The 20439-nt window shown below is 35.7% G+C and overlaps 1 protein-coding gene across 2 annotated transcripts in view; it reads left to right on the forward strand.

Moving 5' to 3' along the window:
* Positions 1 to 20439, forward strand: part of SLC4A10 (solute carrier family 4 member 10) — a 186366-nt gene that overhangs the window by 8859 nt on the left and 157068 nt on the right. For both annotated transcript variants that reach the window (XM_028141093.2, XM_028141099.2), the window contains exon 2: positions 13543 to 13624. In XM_028141093.2, the coding sequence (XP_027996894.1) occupies positions 13543 to 13624 (82 nt within the window). The remainder of the gene's footprint in view (positions 1 to 13542; positions 13625 to 20439) is intronic.

Genomic DNA, 20439 nt, shown 5'->3' on the forward strand with positions numbered 1-20439 from the left:
CCACTTTATCCCAACCTTAAATCCAATTACTCATCAAATTTGTAGATTGTTTCTCCTAAGGAGTCTAAAATTTACACCTTCTTTCCCCATTGTCTTGACCTCAGTGTGAGTTCACATTCATTTTTCTCCTGGACTAATTTCTTAATTAGTACTTTTTTTTCTTCTTCCTATCACCTATTCCCAAAGCAACCTACTCCCCACTCAGCTGCCAGAGTATGGTTTCTGAAATTGAAACCAGAAACTGACATTTCACTACTTACATTCCCCCATTACCTTCACAATAATTCTCAGAGTTAAGAACATACAATATTTGTTTCTTTTTTGACTTATTTTATTTAGCATAATGCCTTCTGTGAATGACCCACGTCCGGCGTGGTTCAGGTTTCGGGATCTGGAGAAGGTGCCGCATGCAAATGAAAGATACAACAAATAATAATTTGGGAATATTGGGGGCCAGGCTGAAAGCCCAGTGCAAGGGAAAGGACTTCCACTGGTGCTCAGGCCTTGCCAACATTTTATTCACTTGTGGATACACATCTAGCCCTTAGTCAGGCAGGTAATTGCGGTAACAGACAGACTATCCTAAAGGTCAGTAAATATTAGAAAGACTTACCCTGAGACTATTTAGTCAGGAAATTGCTTGAGCCCCCATTGTCTGGACTAAACAATCAGTGCATAGCTCTGGCCCTTGCCAGGGGCTCAAGGGTCACCAGCATTCCGGGATACTTGTTTACACTTCTCTGATAGTGAAGACTATGGTGGCTTCCCACAGCCTTCAATGTCTATCTATATTTTGCAAAAGGCAGTATTTCTTTCTTAGGCATGGCTGAATAATATTCCATTGTGTTAATTTTATCTGTTTATCTACTGAAAGACTTTGGTTGTTTCTATATCTTGGATATTGTGAATAATGTGGCAATGGACATGGCATGGAGATATCTCTTTAAGATAGTGACTTTATTTCTTTTGGATATATACCCAGAAGCAGGATTTTTGGATCATATGGTAGTTATATTTTTACTTTTTTGAGGAATGAGGAAGTGACATTTAAACAGCCATCTTTAGTTAAACTTAGTCTAAATTCTACTAGTTAGAAAGAGACAAGCTCATTCAAGCCTTTAAAAATGCTCTCCGCTCTGCTTATAATGCTTTTTGCCCCTTATTTCTCCTTGTTTTTGCTTGCCTACTTCTTTCTTATGCCTCAAGGTTTATTTAGATTAAATAAGTTAAACATCACCTCATTTTGAAACATTCTTTCTTCCCTACAGAGTGAATTAGGTGTTTTTTTTTTCCCTTTTGTTCTTCTGGGTTCTACTATTTACCTTAATTGAAGCACAATGAATACTGTATTGTCGTCATTGATTTTCCTGTTTGGACTATGAATGGTTTAATGGTGAAAGCAGTATTTTTTATTTCTTTATAGCCAACACTAATACAATGCCTGGCACATGGTAATTACTTAATAAGTACATTTTTTCTTGAATAATAAAATGGGGAACGAGTATGAAATGTTTAAAAAAAGTGGCCTAGGTCACTTAGGTAACCATTAGGACTTCATCTTAGCTGAGGTGTATAAATAGACTTGAACCAGACTCTGAAGTGTTTTAAAGTTAAATTAAGGAATTTTAGATTTTATGTTTAATATAATACCTTTGTAGTGTAGCATATTGGCTAAGAGTATTGACCTTGGTTCAAACTCAGTCTCTGCTTCCTAGTAGCTGAAGATTCCTGGGAAAGTATCTTATCCTCTTTAAGTCTCAGAATACTCATCTGTTTTGAATATTTTTAATGAGTAAATGTATGTAAAGTTCTAGTACTTTGCCTGTCACATTGTAAACTTTACAATGAATATTACTTGTTATTTTTACTGCAATTATAGCATTATTAAAAGAGATGGAAAAGCACACAATGAAATAGAAAGATATTGGAATAATCAAAATAGTTAAAATGGCTATATTACCCAAAGCAATATATAGATTTAATATATCAAAGTCCCAATGTCATTTTTTTAAGGAAGTATAACAAAAAATTATGGAACCACAAAAGACCCCAAGAGCGAAAGCAATCCTGATAAAAGAAGAAAGCGAGGTATCATACTACTTGACTTCAAATTATACTACAGAGCTATGATAATCAAAACAGCATGGTATTGGCAGAAAAACAGACACATAGAACAATGAAACAGAATTGAGAGCCCAGAAATAAAAGCATAGCTGTATGAGCAAATACTTTTTTGACAAAGGAGCCAAAAACACACAATGGAGAAAAGAATGCCTCTTCAATAAATGGTGATGGGAGCATTGGAAAGCCACACTCAAAAGAATAAGTTAGATTACCATTTGTCATGAATTCAAAATGGGTCAAATAACTAAATATAAGATCTAAACAGTAAAGTACATGGAAGAATGTATGGGTAATAAACTTATGGAGCTTAGAGAACATTTGATGAATTTGATCCCAAGGGGAAGGCAAAATAAATGAATGGGACTATATAAAACTAAAAAGTTTCTGCACAGCAAAAGAAACCAAACCAAAACAAAAAGGCAACCAACTGAATGGGAGTTGATATTTGCAAACAACATCTCTGACAAGGGGTTAATATCCAAACTATATAAAGAACTCATACAACTCAACACCAAACAAACAATCCAATTAAAAAATGGACAAAGGACCTGAACAGATACCTCTCCCAAGAAGACATACAAATGGCCATCAGATATATGAAAAGATGTTCAACTTCACTAGCTATTAGGGAAGTGCAAATCAAAACTACAATGAGTCACCACTTCACACCTGATAGAATGGCTATTATTAACAAGTGTTGGAGAGGTTGTAGAGAAAAAGGAACCCTCATTCACTGCTGATGGAAATGTAAACTGGTACAATCACTATGGAAAAGAGTATGGCAGTTCCTCAAAAAACTAAGAATAGAGTTATCATATACTAGTAAAAGCAATTCCTCTAAAGGGTTTCTACCTAAAAAACTTGAAAACATTTATTCACAAAGATTTATGCACCCCTATGTTCATTATAGCATTATTCACAGTGGCCAAGACATGAAAAGAACCAGTGTCCTTTAATAGATAATTGGATAAAGAAGATATGATACATATACATGGTGTCCCCCCCCCCCGCCCCAAATATACACACTTTAACAGCTGATAGCTCAATTTTACAAATTAAATGTATTTAAATAAACACTGCTTTTATAATTATTCAAAGTGTGTATATACATTTCCAATTATTTAATACATGCTATTTTGAATTAAAATTGTGTTTTAGTTTACTTGTTTGATCAAGCCATCAGTGACTTTGGTGAAAATAAATGCCTTCCTTCCTTCCTTCCTTCCTTCCTTCCTTCCTTCCTTCCTTCCTTCCTTCCTTCCTTCCTTCCTTCCTTCCTTCTTTCTTTCTTTCTTTCTTTCTTTCTTTCTTTCTTTCTTTCTTTCTTTCTTTCTTTCTTTCTTTCTTTCTTTCTTCTTTCTTTTTTTTTTTTGAAAAGTCCTGCCGCAGAGCCTTCTTTTTTATATTTTATTTTATTGATTTTTTTTTGACAGAGAGGAAGGGAGAAATAGAAACATTGATGAGAGAGAAACATTGATCAGCTGCCTCCTGCACACCCTCTGCTAGGGATGTGCCCACAACCAAGGTACATGCTCTTGACCAGAATTGAACCTGGGACCTTTCAGTCTGTAGGCCAAGGCTCTATCCACTGAGCCAAACTGTTAGGGCACAAATGCCTTTCTTTAGTCTAATCTCTTTTGATTCCCCATAGTGCCTTCTCATTGCTTTCCATTTCAAATCTAATTTCATTTTTTCCATGTTTAGGGTATTTTTATTTTCTTTCTCTATGCTCATTGAAGTTTTAGGTAAATAGGAAATTTAAGAGTACAAGGTTTTGTTTTTTGTTTTTATTCTTTATTAGCTCTAAAATGGCAAATAAATAAAGCAGCCTTTTCCCATTTCCTCTCCCACATTTTTGGTATTTGTATAATTAGAAAAATCACTTTGTTTAAAGTGGCTGTTAAATGTAATAAAAGTCAAATTTTTAGTAAACTGCATGCCTAAGATTTCTACCATTTTATTAATGATATGATAAAACATATCACTTATCCACAATTACTGAGGTTAAAGGAAAAATATCACTGAACTTTACTTTTAAAATTACTTCTTTTCATTGCTTTTCTTATCATTGAAGTTCATCTTATAATGTTTTATTTATCTTATTCCTCAGTACCATTTTAGTTATCTAAAAATATTTTGAAATTTTCTTATTTACTCAAGCCATAATACCTTACAAATATTATTTAATTAATCCCTCTCTGACTTGGTTTGTTGGCTTTCTTATATTAGGAATCTTCTTTCCATTTCCAGTTTGCAAATTATTGACTATTGAAGTCTAAATCATCTATAAATCATTAAAATGCAGGCAATAGGGTATTATTTGTTTAAATAATTTGTATAATTGATTACTATGTATGTAGGCCAACTCAGGACTGTCCCAATTTATGATGAGAAGGCTAAATACTTGTTTACTACTCTAATTTTTAAGATTCTGACAAGTTGTAAAGAACAAGTCTTTATTCATGATGCAAAAAGTAAACATTGCTAATTTTATTTAAAAATGTGTATGTTTATCTTTGCCCTGACTGGTTTGGCTCTGTGGATAGAGCGTCGGCCTGCAGACTCAAGGGTCCCAGGTTCGATTCCAGTTAAGGGCATGTACCTTGGTTGCAGGCACATCCCCATTGGGGAGTGTGCAGGAGGCAGCTGATCGATGTTTCTCTCTCATCGATGTTTCTAACTCTCTATCCCTCTCCCTTCTTCTCTGTGAAAAAATCAATAAAATATATTTTAAAAAATGTATATGTATATCTTTATTCCCTTTTTATAATGGATACTAATATGACTTCTACAAGTTTACAATATGTCAGTAAAAACATCAGGGTTTTGGATGGCAAGAAAGGAGAAGGGTATTGATATATGAGAGGATTACAAATGTTATCATCTTAGGCTAAAGCACAGATAGGTATTTAGATAAAAAATAGTGATTGTTACACTGATATGAAAATAGCTTAATATAAAAAATTCCAAGTATTGTTCAACTAGAAAGGATCTTTTTTTCCCCTTACTGTTTTGAAAATATCTCATTCTGTAGTTTCACATGATAGGTGTAGATGTGAATTGTCTTTTAATTCCTGTTTGTGATTCATTGTGATTACTGAATCCAAGGATTCATGTTGTCTATCATACTCACCTATTATTTTCAACCAGTACTCCTTCTCATTTTCTCTACTCTTAACTTTAGAACTTCCAATTAGGTATATGTTAGACTTTATCATATTATCCTCCATTTAAAAAAATCAGCATATTTTTCATATTATCATTCTGTTTTATATTCTGTGTAACTTTTTCAGATCTTTCCCCAGTTTTCTAATTCTTATGTAATTTTTCAATCTACTGTTTTACCTATCCATGAAGTATTTAATTTTAAGAATTATGTATATCATTGTGTGTTATACTTAACATGAGGTCTGTAAGCTCTTTGTGGGAAAGAATCATGCCTTACTGAATTTTGCAGCTCCAATAGTAGAAATAATAATATAAATATTATTTATGGAGAACTTAATACATGCTTGGCAGACTCAAGGACTTTATATCTTTTAATAAGTTACTCAAGATACAGAGAAATTACAGAAGATGCCTAAGTGAAGTGAAACAAAATTTCAATCCAGGTAGTATGCAGCTCCATATACCTCTCAGCATTTACCCAACACCAACTTTTGTTGACCTCCTAAAAGGGAGCATCAGCAGCAGAGGGGAAGGTCAGATCTGTAAAACTTGTACTTGAACATCAAACAAGCTCATGGGGATGTATCAGATGCTTAAGGAAGAAAGGACATAGCAGGATAAATGGAGAAGGCCTATCATAAGACAGATGGAGACTCATAGGGCACTTATGAGCAAGCAACATGAAGAGGCTAAAGACAGCATGAGGCAAAAGTAAGGAAATGTAGCAGCAGTTAACATCATTTTCTGGGTATAAAATTTGGTAAATAGGCAGAACTGAGGCTCTAGAAGGATTTTTAAGAGCAAGATAAGAATCAGGTCCAGAATTCAAAACATATCTAGAGGATCAGGTGGGCAAACAAGGCAGGAACTCAATTGTGAGGTATCACAACCCTTTGAAATACTTTTGGCTAATTAAAACTGTTCCTAATTTCTCAAACACTTTTTATCCTTAACTATCAGATGTTAAGCTCTCTAGGAGAGAACATATTCTTTAAATCACAGTGACAGTAATAAAGTACAATACTGTATGTTGTGCTGATGTTAATTCTGAGCCAGAATCAGCTTAGCATTGGAAGACTTTCACCCCTGAACCTTTCAATGCTGAACTTGACTCTGGAGTATTTCATGTCAACCAATGAACTTCCCTGACCTAACTGTGTACTCCCTGGCTGGTCTTTTTTATTTTTAATTTAAATTATTTATTGTTTAAAGTATTACACAAGTCCCCTTTTTCCCCCCATTGACCTCTCCCCGACTGCCCCCATACCCCAGCACATGCTCTCCCCCCGGCCCCGTTTATGTTCATTGGTTATGCTCATATGCATGCATACAAGTCCTTTGGTTGATCTCTTTACCCTGGCTGGTCTTTAAAGCTTGTTTGGGTGGAGTTTTCTAAGTAAATGAGATTTTAAAAAATCTTGAAGTTTTTACATGATGATTTATAATGCCTTCTTAGTTCTATTCCTTTGATAGAGGGTTTTACTCTCCAATTCTTATTCTCAGTTCTATTTTTTCTTATATGTGTAAAAATGAAATAACACATTTACTTTGCATAAGTAAATGAAACTTAATTGCCACCTCCCCAATTAGGTACTTTAGAAAGGAACTCAACTGCTTTTATTAAAAATACATAGGAAGGGAGATAGAGTGGTTTATTGGGCTACTTTAGGATAGATATATTTTATATGATTGAATTAGTATAGTATATATGATAGATTTAAGTTATATTACTGGAGGTGGTATAATCTATATTTAGGATAGATGCTAGATTTTAAATACCTAATTTCAAAGTAATATGCTAGTAAAAATAGATGGGTTCATTTATTTTTTGAAAATATAACATACTTAGTGAAATCCAAAGTTATGCTTGACTTATGCTTAGATTTTAGGTCAGCTAGTATTTTCTTGAGCTCCTATGATAAGCTAATCTCTGAACTGATACTTTCATATCTAATGTCCTATGTAATACAGTCTAATATAATTAGAGGTTAAAGCATGACCTTTTATATTGGTATAATACTTTAGTTTACATGGGAAAAAAAAGGAATGCCTCTAGAATAAATATGGAAGCACATGTAGTATATTAACATTGAATCTAAATGTTAATGCTCAATTTTCTTAATTTCATAATTAAAAATAAAAGGTAATGAGGATATGGCCAAGAAAACTAAGAAGTAAAAATCCTGCATTTATTTGGTAATGACAAAAAGGTAACTTCGATATATTACATAATGGATTCATATGTTGACTATTAACATCAAATCTATGAGTTAATATCAGTTTCTTAATTTTAGTTTCTTTTATAATTGAAAATAAAAGGTAATGGGATGAATGAGAAAAACAAGAAGTTAAACTTCTGTATCTTAGTTAATGAAATAGGTAGTAACAACACATTGATTTAAAGCAGAGCATGTAAATAATGTGGCGAAATGTTATGTGTAGAAAATACATGCTTTAACATTAGTGAAATGAATACCTTAGTTTTCTGTGAAATATTTTAATATTAATGAGAAATGACAAGTTTTGAGGCTTTGTAAATAATAAACACTTTTAAAACTAGCTCTCAGGTCATGCTTATAAAATACATTTGTCTATATATTTCTACTACTCTAGTCCTATGTCATTATCTCTCATTGGCTGAACTCAGTTGGAAGGTAGAAGCAACGGGGCCTGATGATGCAATCCATAAAGATAGAGCGTGGATAAGAGTGGAAAGTGAATCTGTAATGGCTAGTGGAGAATATTTAGCACATCATATTTTCCAATACCCAGTATCTAACAAAAAGGCAGTAAAGTGGTTGCTTTAAAAATTGTTATGACAAATACTTTTAGGGAAGAAAATTCTGAATTGAAAACAAACTGCTTTCTTCTCTATTAATCCATTCTCAAATGAGATGAGACTTATCAAAAGGACATGAAAAAGTTAATCTTCCTGCTCATGGGATTGCTGTTATATTTTGGCTTATAAAACTAGAAAAGTTTATTTTGTTGAAGACTGTGCTCAAGAGTTCTGATAAGTCAGAAAAAATGAATTTTTATATGTATTCACAGAGAGCTTATTGATATTTACAAACAATCCTAGAATAAATTGTTATGTATTTTTTAAATATTTTAACACTTAAATGTGCAGGCCCATATTAATTGCTCTTTTAAGAGAGAGTGTACTGGTTCAAGGTCACTTCATATGTGAGAGTTGAGTAGAAAGTGTTTTTTTTTTCCTGCTATTTATAATAATTGTTCAGTTAAAATAATAATAACAAAACTCTTTCCTTTAAATACTTTTTTAGAGGATACATATTTCTAAGTTACATTTATAAACATCCAAGTTCAATACGACAATGTCCTAATGTTTAGAAGTAATCAAATTTTAGAAAATTATAGAATACATTTGGGTTATGCCAATTACATAGAGTGTGTCTTTAAAATAGCTGAATACAAATTCAATTTAGTCATAAGCAGGGTTTAACTAGAAAGGATAGTATATAATGCTATATTTTCCTTGAAAAGGAATGGAAGATACAGAAAACTAAGTCAAAATAGATCAGGAAAAGATATGTGGTATATGCCATTACAATAATATGTCCTTAAACTTAACATGGCAGAAACTTCAGAAATTAAAAATATTGATTTGAAGACTAAGTATTATTTTTTGTTAGAGGCTACGTAAATGGATTAAGATGTGATTTCTGTGTGAGTTAGTTACTGTTTCTCAGTCTCAGAGCCATAGTCTCTACCAGTGATTTTCAAATTGCAGGCTACAATTCATTTTTAAGTCCTGAAATAGATTTAATAAATAATGACTGATATTTTTAAATAAAATAGAATATCCTGTAATAGAAAATACCAGGACACATTGTTTATAGTAAGGGTAAGTGTTCATTTGTGAAACGTTTATTTTGGTTACATATATGTAAATATGTGATTGTGTTGAACTATATATCACAATGGGTAATGTCCAAAACATTTTAAAGATTGTTCTATCTTATTTACTGAAATCAATAATCTTAATAAATGTTAACCCAATAGTGTAGCAAAGGTAATTGTATTGAGAGGCAATATAACACATTTATGTGTCTCTCCCTGTACAGTGCTAAAATTTGTTCCTAAATGAATAAAAATACATAGAAATTAGGCTATACTAATGTATTTTATTTTCAACAAATCTAAAGAGATTAACAGTACAAAATGAAATAAAAATTTATTTTACTGGTGTATTGGGTTTACAACATAGACTGGCACCCCGTGATGTATGTCCCTCTTAATTCCTGTCATCACACCCCATGTTTACCTGGTAATGTGGTGGAAGGGAAATACCCTATTACAAAGTTTTGAATAATATTGAAATGACCTTGGGAACTATAAACAAAGTGGATGAATCTCAGTATGTATATCAGTATTAATTTGTGTAGAGAATTTTCAGCCTAAAAGATCATTCATTTGATGTATCTATGAAACATCCAGAGAGTATTTAAAGGGAATAATGTATAGGAAACCAAAAATGAGTCACTTACATTGAGTTACATTCATATTCTAGCTTCTAGTTCTTGTTATTTCAAAGAAATATTTAAACAGATCACTTCTGCTTACAATGTTATAGTAATTAAAGAATTACCATTTCCTATTTAGACCCCCCTCTGCTTTTCTTCAAAATTTCATTTTATCTCAGTATTTTTACATTAGCTAATCAATAGAATATCTTTTGTATGTGAGTAGTATACATATTTTATATAAATACAGACAAAATTATTTGTATCAGTAAAAAAAAGATTCAGGTCTTGAAGTCAAAATTCTACAGGGAGAAAACATCTTATTATATTCTATATAAAGCTTTCCATTTTGCAATTGTTTTAAGAGAAACATTGTAAAATCTAGTGGAATAGTCTTCCTTCTGACCTTTGAACATGGATGCATAATTAGCTTTTTGCATTTATCTTAACAACACTCCAGAGGTCAGAGATGCATTCCAATGTGACATATATTTGAATATATCTCACACAGAGGATAAGTTCGATTTGTAAATATATCAAGAATAGATTCTAAATAGGCTGAAACTTGCATTTGTTTGGTTCAGGAATCCTACATAATAAAAGGGAAGTATGCAAATTAACCATCACTCCGCTACGCCCACGATTGGGCCAGCAGGATGCACGGGGGCAGGACTCGGGGTGGCCAATCGCGCTGGCAGGAGGAGCTGGGAGCGGAGACTCGCGAGTGATCCCTGGCAAGCCGAGCCAGCTTGGGCTGGGGGTGTCTCAGGCTGCCAGGGCCTTGCCCCCAAGCACGATGGCTCTCAAGGCCCGCTGGTTTGGGCTGGGGTCTCAGGCCGCCAAGCCATGTCCCCAAGCTGTGTGATGGCTTGCAAGCCATGCCAGTTTGGGCTGGGGGTCTCAGGCCATCAGGGCCACGTCCCCAATCCGCGCGAGTGATCCCTGGCAAGCTGCACAGGCTTGGGCTGGGGGGTCTCAGGCTCCGAGGCCTTGCCCCCAAGCCATGCGATGGCTCTCAAGCCGCGCCGGTTTGGGCTGGGGTCTCAGGCCGCCAGGCCATGCCCCCAATCCCTGCGAGTGATCCCTGGCAAGCCTCACAGGCTTGGGCTGGGGGGGTCTCAGGCCGCCAGGGCCACGTCCCCAATCTGCACGAGTGATCCATGGCAAGCCGCACAGGCTTGGGCTGGGGTCTCAGACCACCAGGGCCCCGCACCCAAGCTGCATGATCCCTGGCCAAGGTGGCTGCCAGGGCTTGGGTCTCATTCCTGCAGGGCTGGGCACCCAACTGCATGATCACCCAGCCAGCAGCAGCAGTGGCAGGGTGGTGCACCCCCACCAAGCTATCTTCAGGCCAGTGAAGGCAGCCTGGGCTGAAGACGCACACCCCCACCGGGCTATATACAGCCAGGCTGAGATGGCAGCCTGGGCAGGGGTCTCAGCCTGGCCAGGGCCCCATCCCCTGCCAGTGGTGGCAGCCTGGGGTCCCAACCATTGAGTCACACCAGCCAGGCAGATATGGAGGAATCTTAAATGTTTCTTTTTTTTATAATATATATTTTATTGATCTTTTACAGAGAGGAAGGGAAAGGGATAGAGAGCTAGAAACATCTATGAGAGAGAAACATTGATCAGCTGCCTCCTGCACACTCCCCACTGGATATGTGCCCCCAACCAAGGTACATGCCCTTGACCAGAATCGAACTTGGGACCCTTGATTCTGCAGGCCAATGCTTCAACCATCCACTGAGCCAAAACAGTTAGGACTGTCCAATATGCTAAAGAAAAAAACCCTATCTAATAAAGAGAGAATATGCAAGGGAGGGCATTTGGGGTGACCAGGGTATCAGGGGCTGGCAGGGAAGTGGTTAGCGGGTGATCAGGCTGGCAGGCATAGTGGTTAGGGGCAATCAGGAAGGCAGGCAGGCGAGTAGTTGGGAGCCAGCAGTCCTAGATTGTGAAAGGGATGTCTGACTGCCTGTTTAGGCCCGATCGGATCGGGCCTAAACAGGCAGTCGGACATCCCCCAAGGGGTCCCAGATTGGAGAGGGTGCAGGTTGGGCCCTCTCCACACACACACACACAGACACACACACACAGACATGCACACACACACACACACACACACACACACCACCCATGCACGAATTTCATGCACCGGGCCTCTAGTATTATATAAATACCATCTTTAGTTTTTTCTATTACTATTATTGCTCAAACCAACAGATATTTAAAATTTTGCCAAATAGAAGAACAATGGGCTCTGAATTGTATCTTCATTTTCATTTTTCTCTCATTTATGGTGTAGGTGTCATTAACTCTGATTTCAAACACTGTGCCCTGAACTGTCTCAGTTCACATTTTCAGAAAGATAAAGGACTACAGGGTTTCAAACATGCCCTGATACTATATACAATGATAGGCTTAGAAATAGATAGGTGTTACCAATCATATAAATGTTGGAAGTAATTTGCATTTTACTTCATTTAGTATTTTGTATTTTGTGTATTTCTGCATGGTCAAAATGAACTATATTCACCCTTCTCCCCATTATTTTATTGAGAACCAAATCAGTGGGCATATTGTTTTGAGTATGTATAATATGCATATGCTAGAACCTTTGCCCAGCCATTCTAAATAGGTTAAAAAAAAAAGAAACTGAATGAAAGTTTAATGCATATGACTGTACTTTACAGTTTAGTTTGAATAAAATGCATTATACTGAAACAAAGTAATTAGAGTTGTAGTTTACCTAATAATTGCTACTAATTGCTTTCAAGGGATTAGACCCCTCCAACCCCATTTTTAATGGCAATAGAATTATGTCACTCTACCATAGCATGAGTGGTGTTAATGCTAATGATTTTTATATTTTCCATCTGTAGTTCAAAATGTCATCTTGTTAACAAGAATTCTTTATCAGAGATAGAAATGCATGTTACTAAATCAACAAGATAATTGTTTATTTTCCATTTTTTATATCCCTAACAAATGATGCCAACTAGAATGTTTGTCTTCAATTTCATAGAAAATCAAATGCTATTTGATTTCTAAATATGTGGCCAAATTAATTTTATCCTTCTCCTTAAATTAACACTTGGAAATCAAATAGAATAGTCATATACAAATAGTTTTAACTGACTAAATTAAAACTCTAAAATATTAGATCATATTACAAGTTTATTTTCTGTTGTCTATGAGTGCTTGCTTGTTTTTTCTTATTTGTTCATTTGTTGCTTTCAGTTTTAAATCTCACATATGAGTAAAATCACATGGTTTTTTACTTTTTCTGACTTATTTGCTTAGCATGATATTCTCAAGATCCATCCATGCTGTCACAGTGGCAATATTTCATAGATACAGACAATAGTATAGTGGTTACCCGAGGAAAAGGGGGGTAGAGAGGATAGTAAAGGCTAAAGGGAGGATGGGGGAGGCAAATATACGGTGACAGAAGGAAATCTGACTTTGGGTGGCAAACACTCAAAGCAAAATAGAGAGAATGTATCATAGAATTGTACACTTGAAACCTATATAATTTTATTAATCAATGTCACTGCAACAAATTTAATTAAAAATATTGGAAGCAAAAAATACTTGGAGCTTCTAACTTTAAAAATACCTTTATTAATTTTAATCATTGTTATTTTTTTAACAGACATATTTTGCAAATAAATAGTATTTTTATCTCTGAAAAACTTTTATTTGCTGAAAGTAAGAAAAATATATGTATTTCCATTTAGTCTTCCTTTTTCCCATTCTACAGAGAAATGATGAAGAGGCAGTTGTGGATAGGGGTGGAACTCGCTCTATTCTCAAAACACACTTTGAGAAAGAAGATTTAGAAGGTAAGACATTTTTCCCACTTGGGATAGTTATTCTTATCTTTGTTTCAAAGAGAAATGTGAAATATGTTACAATGTAGAGAATTGCAACAGTCGATATCAGAATAAAGGTGGCAGTGGCTGTGATTGTTTTGGTGCAGCTGCAACGCCAATAGGCAGACCTGGAAAAATAAGAACATTCTTTGGCAGACATTTACTGAACCTCTACTATATTCCAGGCACTGTGTTGTGCTCCACTATTTTAATATTCCTTGTTTCAAAGAGTTAAATCAACTGGGGAATGAAAAGAAAAAAAGTGATGTCAGACTAATAAATGTGGTGGTATGTGAGAGGGGAGAACAGGACAGGAGAGACATCCAACCCAACCTAGTTGTCAGCGTAGGCTGTCACTGGGAGAGTTAAAGACAATGTGGTATTCCAGTTTTACTCAGATATCCGGGAGAGAGAGTGGTTGGAGGCACCATTTGTTTGTGTTCTCTTCAATAAGGAAGAAGGTCAAATACTTCAACAGGGAGGTGGTATATTCTTGGTAGTAACTCTGAAACCAAATTGTACTGGTTTCAAATGTTAGTTCTGCCTTATTTACTACAGAATCTTCAGCCAGTTAACTTCTCTGCACTGTTAAAATAGGGATAACAATGGAATGTATTTTCTAAAGTTTTCTTTTTTTAAGAATAAAGAGAAAAATACTTAGAATAATACCTGACATACGAGTTACAATAAGTATTGACAGTTGTCATTACATTGCAATTTAATGTATCCACTACACTACTAGTTCATTTTTATTTTTTAACCCAAAACTATTACTAGTGAGATACAAGATATTTGGTATTTTATATCTATTGGTTGAAAAGGGAAACCCAGGTAATCTTAAGTAAAACTAATCATAAGTAGCTCCCAATAAACACTGCAGTTGAGAAATAAGAGTTTATTCCCCTTAGTGATTATAATATAACCACATAAATTACCACAATTAAATTCGTTATTCTTAGATTTTATCTTTAGCTACAACAATTAAATAACAGGAGAATTAATATAAAATATTTAGAGACAACTTTCAACAGCTATAGCTACTGTGTGCCTGACATTTTGTTTGGGTGCCCAGAAAATACCCAGGTCTGGGAAGGCTATGCTTAAGGATATACATAGTGATTTGCTATGCTTTCCATATTCATTGTACAAATTGAAGGGAGCAAAAAGTTTAAAAAATAAATGTATTATGGATCATAAAATAATTATTTATTAAATTTGAAATGCTATTATATCACTTTTTTTTCCAGCAGCATATTTATCTTCCTACTTATGTTATGTCTTAAGCTATACTTATTTTTACTAAATACACACAAGAATACCTAGTAAACCAAGAAATTAGCCTAAAATATACTCCATTTCAAGGAAAAGCCATCTTGGGTTTAAAGACTATGATGGATAATCCACACATGAATAACTGGAAGTTAATAGTTAATAATCCTTATATAATAAAAGGGTAATATGCAAATTGACCCTAACGGTGGAAAAATCAGAACAACTGCTCGACCAGTCACTATGAGGCGCACTGACCACCTCTTGGTCCCTTTCCCTGGCCAGCAGGCTCCGATTGCCTGATGGTGAACAGGGAACCAGGGGTGGGTGACGGCGGGGTCAGGGCCAGCTGTGGGCAACCAGGGAAGATGGCCCTGATTGCAGGCCAGGCCTAGGGACTACCCGAGCATGAATTTTGTGCGCTGGGCCTCTAGTATACTAATAATTATAGCAGAATACTGAATGGTTTGTTTGAATAGAAAATACATAATACAAAAATTATATTTAATAAGGTCACTTTAATTATCATATGAACATGTATTACATACATTTTCTTTTATTGGGAATGGTTAGGGAATATGGGTAATAGTACATGATGCTTATTAAAATAGATTTCTGATTGGCAAAACAATTCATAAACCAGATTTTGTTGTTTATAGATGTCTTATAGTGGGTATTTTAACTCCAGCAGGGAATAAGTATGGCTCACTGGTGATTCAAATTAACATCATAGGATGCAAGTATAATGTTACATTTTAGATTTCTGAAGAAAAATAGAAAACACCTTATTTATATTAACTTTCTAAATATTTCTTCTTATTCCAAACCATACTAAGCAGATTAACATCCTGGCATTTGAGGATGCTATGAAAGATTCTGCTGTGATGCACACAGAGAATTAATCTATTTGTGTTTTCTGGACTCTGAATCAGAAAATAGCACAGGGGCAGTATAATAGATGGCGTGGTTTAGGAAAAATATACTGGCAGCATAATATAAGTGGGAGAATGCCAGGTAGAATGGTAGCATTACGGAGGGTAATGGTGGTGGTAGTTTCTCCCTTTGTGTAATTAAATGACTAGACCAGAACTCTACTTTGTAAGAGCTTCTTTAGTAATGTAGATAAAACATACAATAAATATTTATTTTAAATGAAATAGACTTCAGAATTGCTATTGAAGACAAACACAAATCTTCCTTCAATTAAATTTTTATTTGTTTTAATTTTATTTTACTGATATAATTCTATATAATAAAAGCTTAATATGCTAAGTGTCCAACTGTTTGTTTGACCATTTGACCAGTCACTATGATGCGCACTGAAAACCAGGGGGCAGATGCTCTGACTGGTCGGTTAGCTTGCTGCTGGTGTCCGGCCAATTGGGACTGGGCAAGAAGGGCCAGATACAACCTGGAATCCTCCCATGGTCCCTCCCCAGCTGGCCAACCTCCCGTGTCTCTCCATGGCCCTGATCGTGCACCAGTGAGGTCCCTCGGCCTGGCCTGCACCCTCTTGCAATCTGGGACTCCTCAGGGATGTCAGAGAGCTGTTTTTGGCCTGATCCCCACAGGCCAGGCTGAGGGACCCCACTGGTGCACAAATCTGTGCACCAGGCTTCTAGTTGATATATAACTGGGTAAATTTAAGGTCTATTATATGATGATTTGATACACATAGTTATTGAGAAATAATTAACATAATAAGGTTAGTTAACATAGCCATCGCTTTACATAATTACCTTTTTTTGTGTGTGGCAAAGATTTAAGATTTACGCTTTTAGCAACATTCAAGTATGTAATGCAGTGTTATTAACTGTAGTCACCATACTGTATAACAGATCCCCAGAATATACTCATTTTATAACTAGAAGTTTAAAAAGTACCTTTTGGCCAGTATCTTGCCATTTCTCCCACCCCCCACCCTGTGGCAACCAACCTTTCAATTAAAATTTTAAATTTGAAAATTACTGTTTCTCAGAACTGTGTAAATACTCAGGTAATAAAATTACTGGTATAATTTAATATCCTTAGTAAAGCTTGTAGAAATTCCAGATGGTTAAAAATATCTATAAAGTCTCAGGTGAAATATGTTTAATGGAAAATAAATACCTGACCAAGATCAACAGTTTGGTGTATATTAGAGTATTCATACATATTACACATTCTGATGAATGATTTGTCAAATGTATAATTTTCTCCTTCTAAACCTATTTATTCTTTTGTTTTATATATATCTTGTATCATTTCTCTCTTCTCCTCTTATTACATAAAATCAAGAGCATGCAATTTTACTAGATTCTGTTCACTTCCTATTTTTCTAGGAAGTGTAGTCAGAAAATTCTTTGAATCTATCTCAGGGTGTTTCTTCTCATCCCTTTTTGTTCTTACTGCCTTTGCTCCAATTCTTTCCTTTTCTATATACTGAGTGCTATGTCTTTCTCACCATCCTCCCTTGTTAGTATTGCTAGTATTCTTCCTAAGCATACTTCTGTTTCTGATGGTAAAATGTAGCTAGCAGGATTGAGTCCCTAAAGTTAGACCACTTCAGGATCTCGAATAGAGCCAAAATTATTGAGGTTAACCATTTTCATTTTGGTCTCCCACATTCTTGTGGAACTAGTACTGTTTAAAGAATAAGATTACAAAAGGAATAAGGCATTAATGCCCTTGAAATTCTTTCTTGTACTTACCCTTTAGTACAAGTGCAGTGGATACAGTGACTAGATAAAATGCACAATGTTCAGTTAAATTTGAATTTTATTTATTTTAAAAATATATTTTATTGATTTTTTACAGAGAGGAAGGGAGAGGGAGAGAGGGTTAGAAACATCGATGAGAGAGAAACACCAATCAGCTGCCTCCTGCACACCTCCCTACTGGGGATGTGCCCGCAACAAGGTACATGCCCTTGACCGGAATTGAACCCGGGACCGTTGAGTCCGCAGGCCAACGCTCCATCCACTGAGCCAAACCAGTCAGGGCTAAATTTGAATTTTAGATAAACAATAAATAACCCTTTAGTATAGGTAGGCCAGGTAATAATTTTATTTATATTTTAAAAATTTCTAAATCTGTCAACCTAATAGTGGGTGTTATGATGAATCAGCAATGTCCCCTCTTAAGACTGAGGCACTTATTTCCACATTTGCCATGGGTGTTGCCTGCAGTTGGTTCACACCTAAATCATTCCCCAGAAATTACATTTAGCTTAAGGGAGCTGCTCCTTGCCTATTAAATTCAATTCATGGTCAGAGAAAGAGTTTAAAGCTCCCTCCCTCTACTCTCATCCCCCCTCAATTTGGTATAACTCTGAAGGGTTGTCTCAGCTTCAGAGCCTCCTATGGAAACTGAGGCCTTCATTGCAGCTTTACCGTAATTCTTTCGCTTCCCAATGCTGCTGCCCATATTTCCTCACAGATGTTATTGCAGGCAGCTCTCTTCAACAAACCCTTTGGACACTCCTCAGAGTCTGTTTCCTGAGGAAGCTGACCCACTTATTGATCATTTCCCTGGTCCCTGAACAGCACTAATGGACATATTCGGTAATTGGCAGGACCTTCACATTCGTTTCTTAGCCTGAGGGTTGAGAACTATTTCAGAGAGTGAAAAGGCTCTGAAACTCCTTGCCTTGGCCATGAGAGGAAATGAAAATCAGTATTGCATGTGACAGGAAATGGCAGAGGTTAGTGTCATTTTTATTTATTTTATTTTTTAATTTAATTTTTATTGTTGATACTATTACAGATGTCCTCCATTCCTCATCACCCCCTGCTTTGCCCACCATTTAAAAAAAATTTTTTTTATTTATTTCAGCACGTTTTATTAAACTAGATAGATGCTAAACAAAATCCTTGCTAACACTTCTTACTTTCTTTTTGTTTAATAATAACCATCCTAATGAGTGTGAGGTGGTCTTTCATTGTGTGTTGTATTGATTTGTTCAATAATATATCACTAAGAAATTAAATTTGTATAATGTAATTAGGTACATAATTAACACTCATCAAATATTTAATCACCCTTCAAACATCTAACAATAAATACAGTAGTTTCTAATTATGTTTTGCTGTATGAAGATAGACCTAGTTACACTTTATTCTGTTATTCAAGAATTCATAAATATAAAACTTTAATGGAAAAGTTAAGCTAATCTTTAAATCTGGCTTATAAATTAAATAAAAACAACATTTTCTTTATCATATATTGCTTTTAGCAAATATTAAATTACTTTAAAGTCAAGGATTTAATAGAGAAAATGATACCTCTATATTGATATTCTTTTGCTCATTCCATTTGAGGGGAAAAATAGTTATGTTACTAGTTTATTTCCTTTGGGGACCTTAATACATAATGGACCCAACGTCCAGAGATAATGTAATAAAAGCACCTAGCACAAAGCTTTCATACAACATGATTCTTATTTATCAACTAGCGTTCCCGTTGCAGGAAAAATCCTGCAATAGGGTTTCCTGCTGCACTCCACCCTGCCCTGCCTGCTCTCCTCCCTTGTCCCCCACCCCACGTTCTCCGCCAGCCCCCCTGCTTTTCTCCCTTCTCCGCCAGCCCGCTCTCCTTCCTTCTCCCCTGGCCCGCCTTCTCCGCCAGCCCTCCTGCTTTTCCCTTCTCCCCTGGCCCCGTCTCTGCTCCTCCCTTCTCCCCCTGCCCTGCCTCCGCTCCTCCCTTCTCCTCCCTTTGGCTTACTTGCTTCTCTGCAGCTTTGCTCCCTTCTGCAGCTCTTGGCTTCTTTCTAAGCTGTCTTGATATGCAAATTAGCCGCCATATTTGTTGGGGGTAATTTGCATATTCGTCCTGATTGGCTGGTGGGCGTGGCTTGGGCATAGCAAAGGTGTGGTCAATTTGCATATTTGTCTATTATTAGATAGGATGGTAGCACCTATAATTATAATACAGTATTTTACAACTGAAGTAAAAAATAATATGGTGGGGGAAAAAAAGAAAAGAAAAAGCTAAAAATTAGGCCTAGACTTTTTCTTTCTAATCTCTTATTTCCAAAAAATTGCCACTAGAAGGGAAATGTGGAATCTGCTGAGAGAAACCAAAGATGGCTTCAGAGAGGCAGAGGCAGGCTTTGAAAAATGAATAGCAGTTCTGAAGGCAAAGAAGGAAGGATCAGTTGTATGCAGAGGATGGCAAACATGGTGTGGCTAAAGCATTAGGATAGTGTGCCTGGAGGTAGAATGACGAGATGAAATTTAAATATTTGCAAGAGGTCAGATAGTGAAGAATGAATTAATCCTTGAATTTACTCAATGAGGTAAGTATTATTATGATCTCCATTTTACAAATAAATAAACTAAACACAGAAGATTGACTTGCCCAGTCCACATGACTAGCAAGCCTTAGAGCCGGGATTCAAATGCACCTTGTCTATAGGTGACTGAATGCAGCAAGATTACCATTAACTGGAAGACTGGAGTGCATGTACTCACTTGATCATGACTATTTTTAAAAGTTGAGAAGGTCATATTATGAAGCAATAAGGAATTTGATAATTA

Source organism: Eptesicus fuscus, chromosome 11 (genome assembly GCF_027574615.1).
Source record: "Eptesicus fuscus isolate TK198812 chromosome 11, DD_ASM_mEF_20220401, whole genome shotgun sequence".
Classification (NCBI taxonomy): domain Eukaryota; kingdom Metazoa; phylum Chordata; class Mammalia; order Chiroptera; family Vespertilionidae; genus Eptesicus; species Eptesicus fuscus.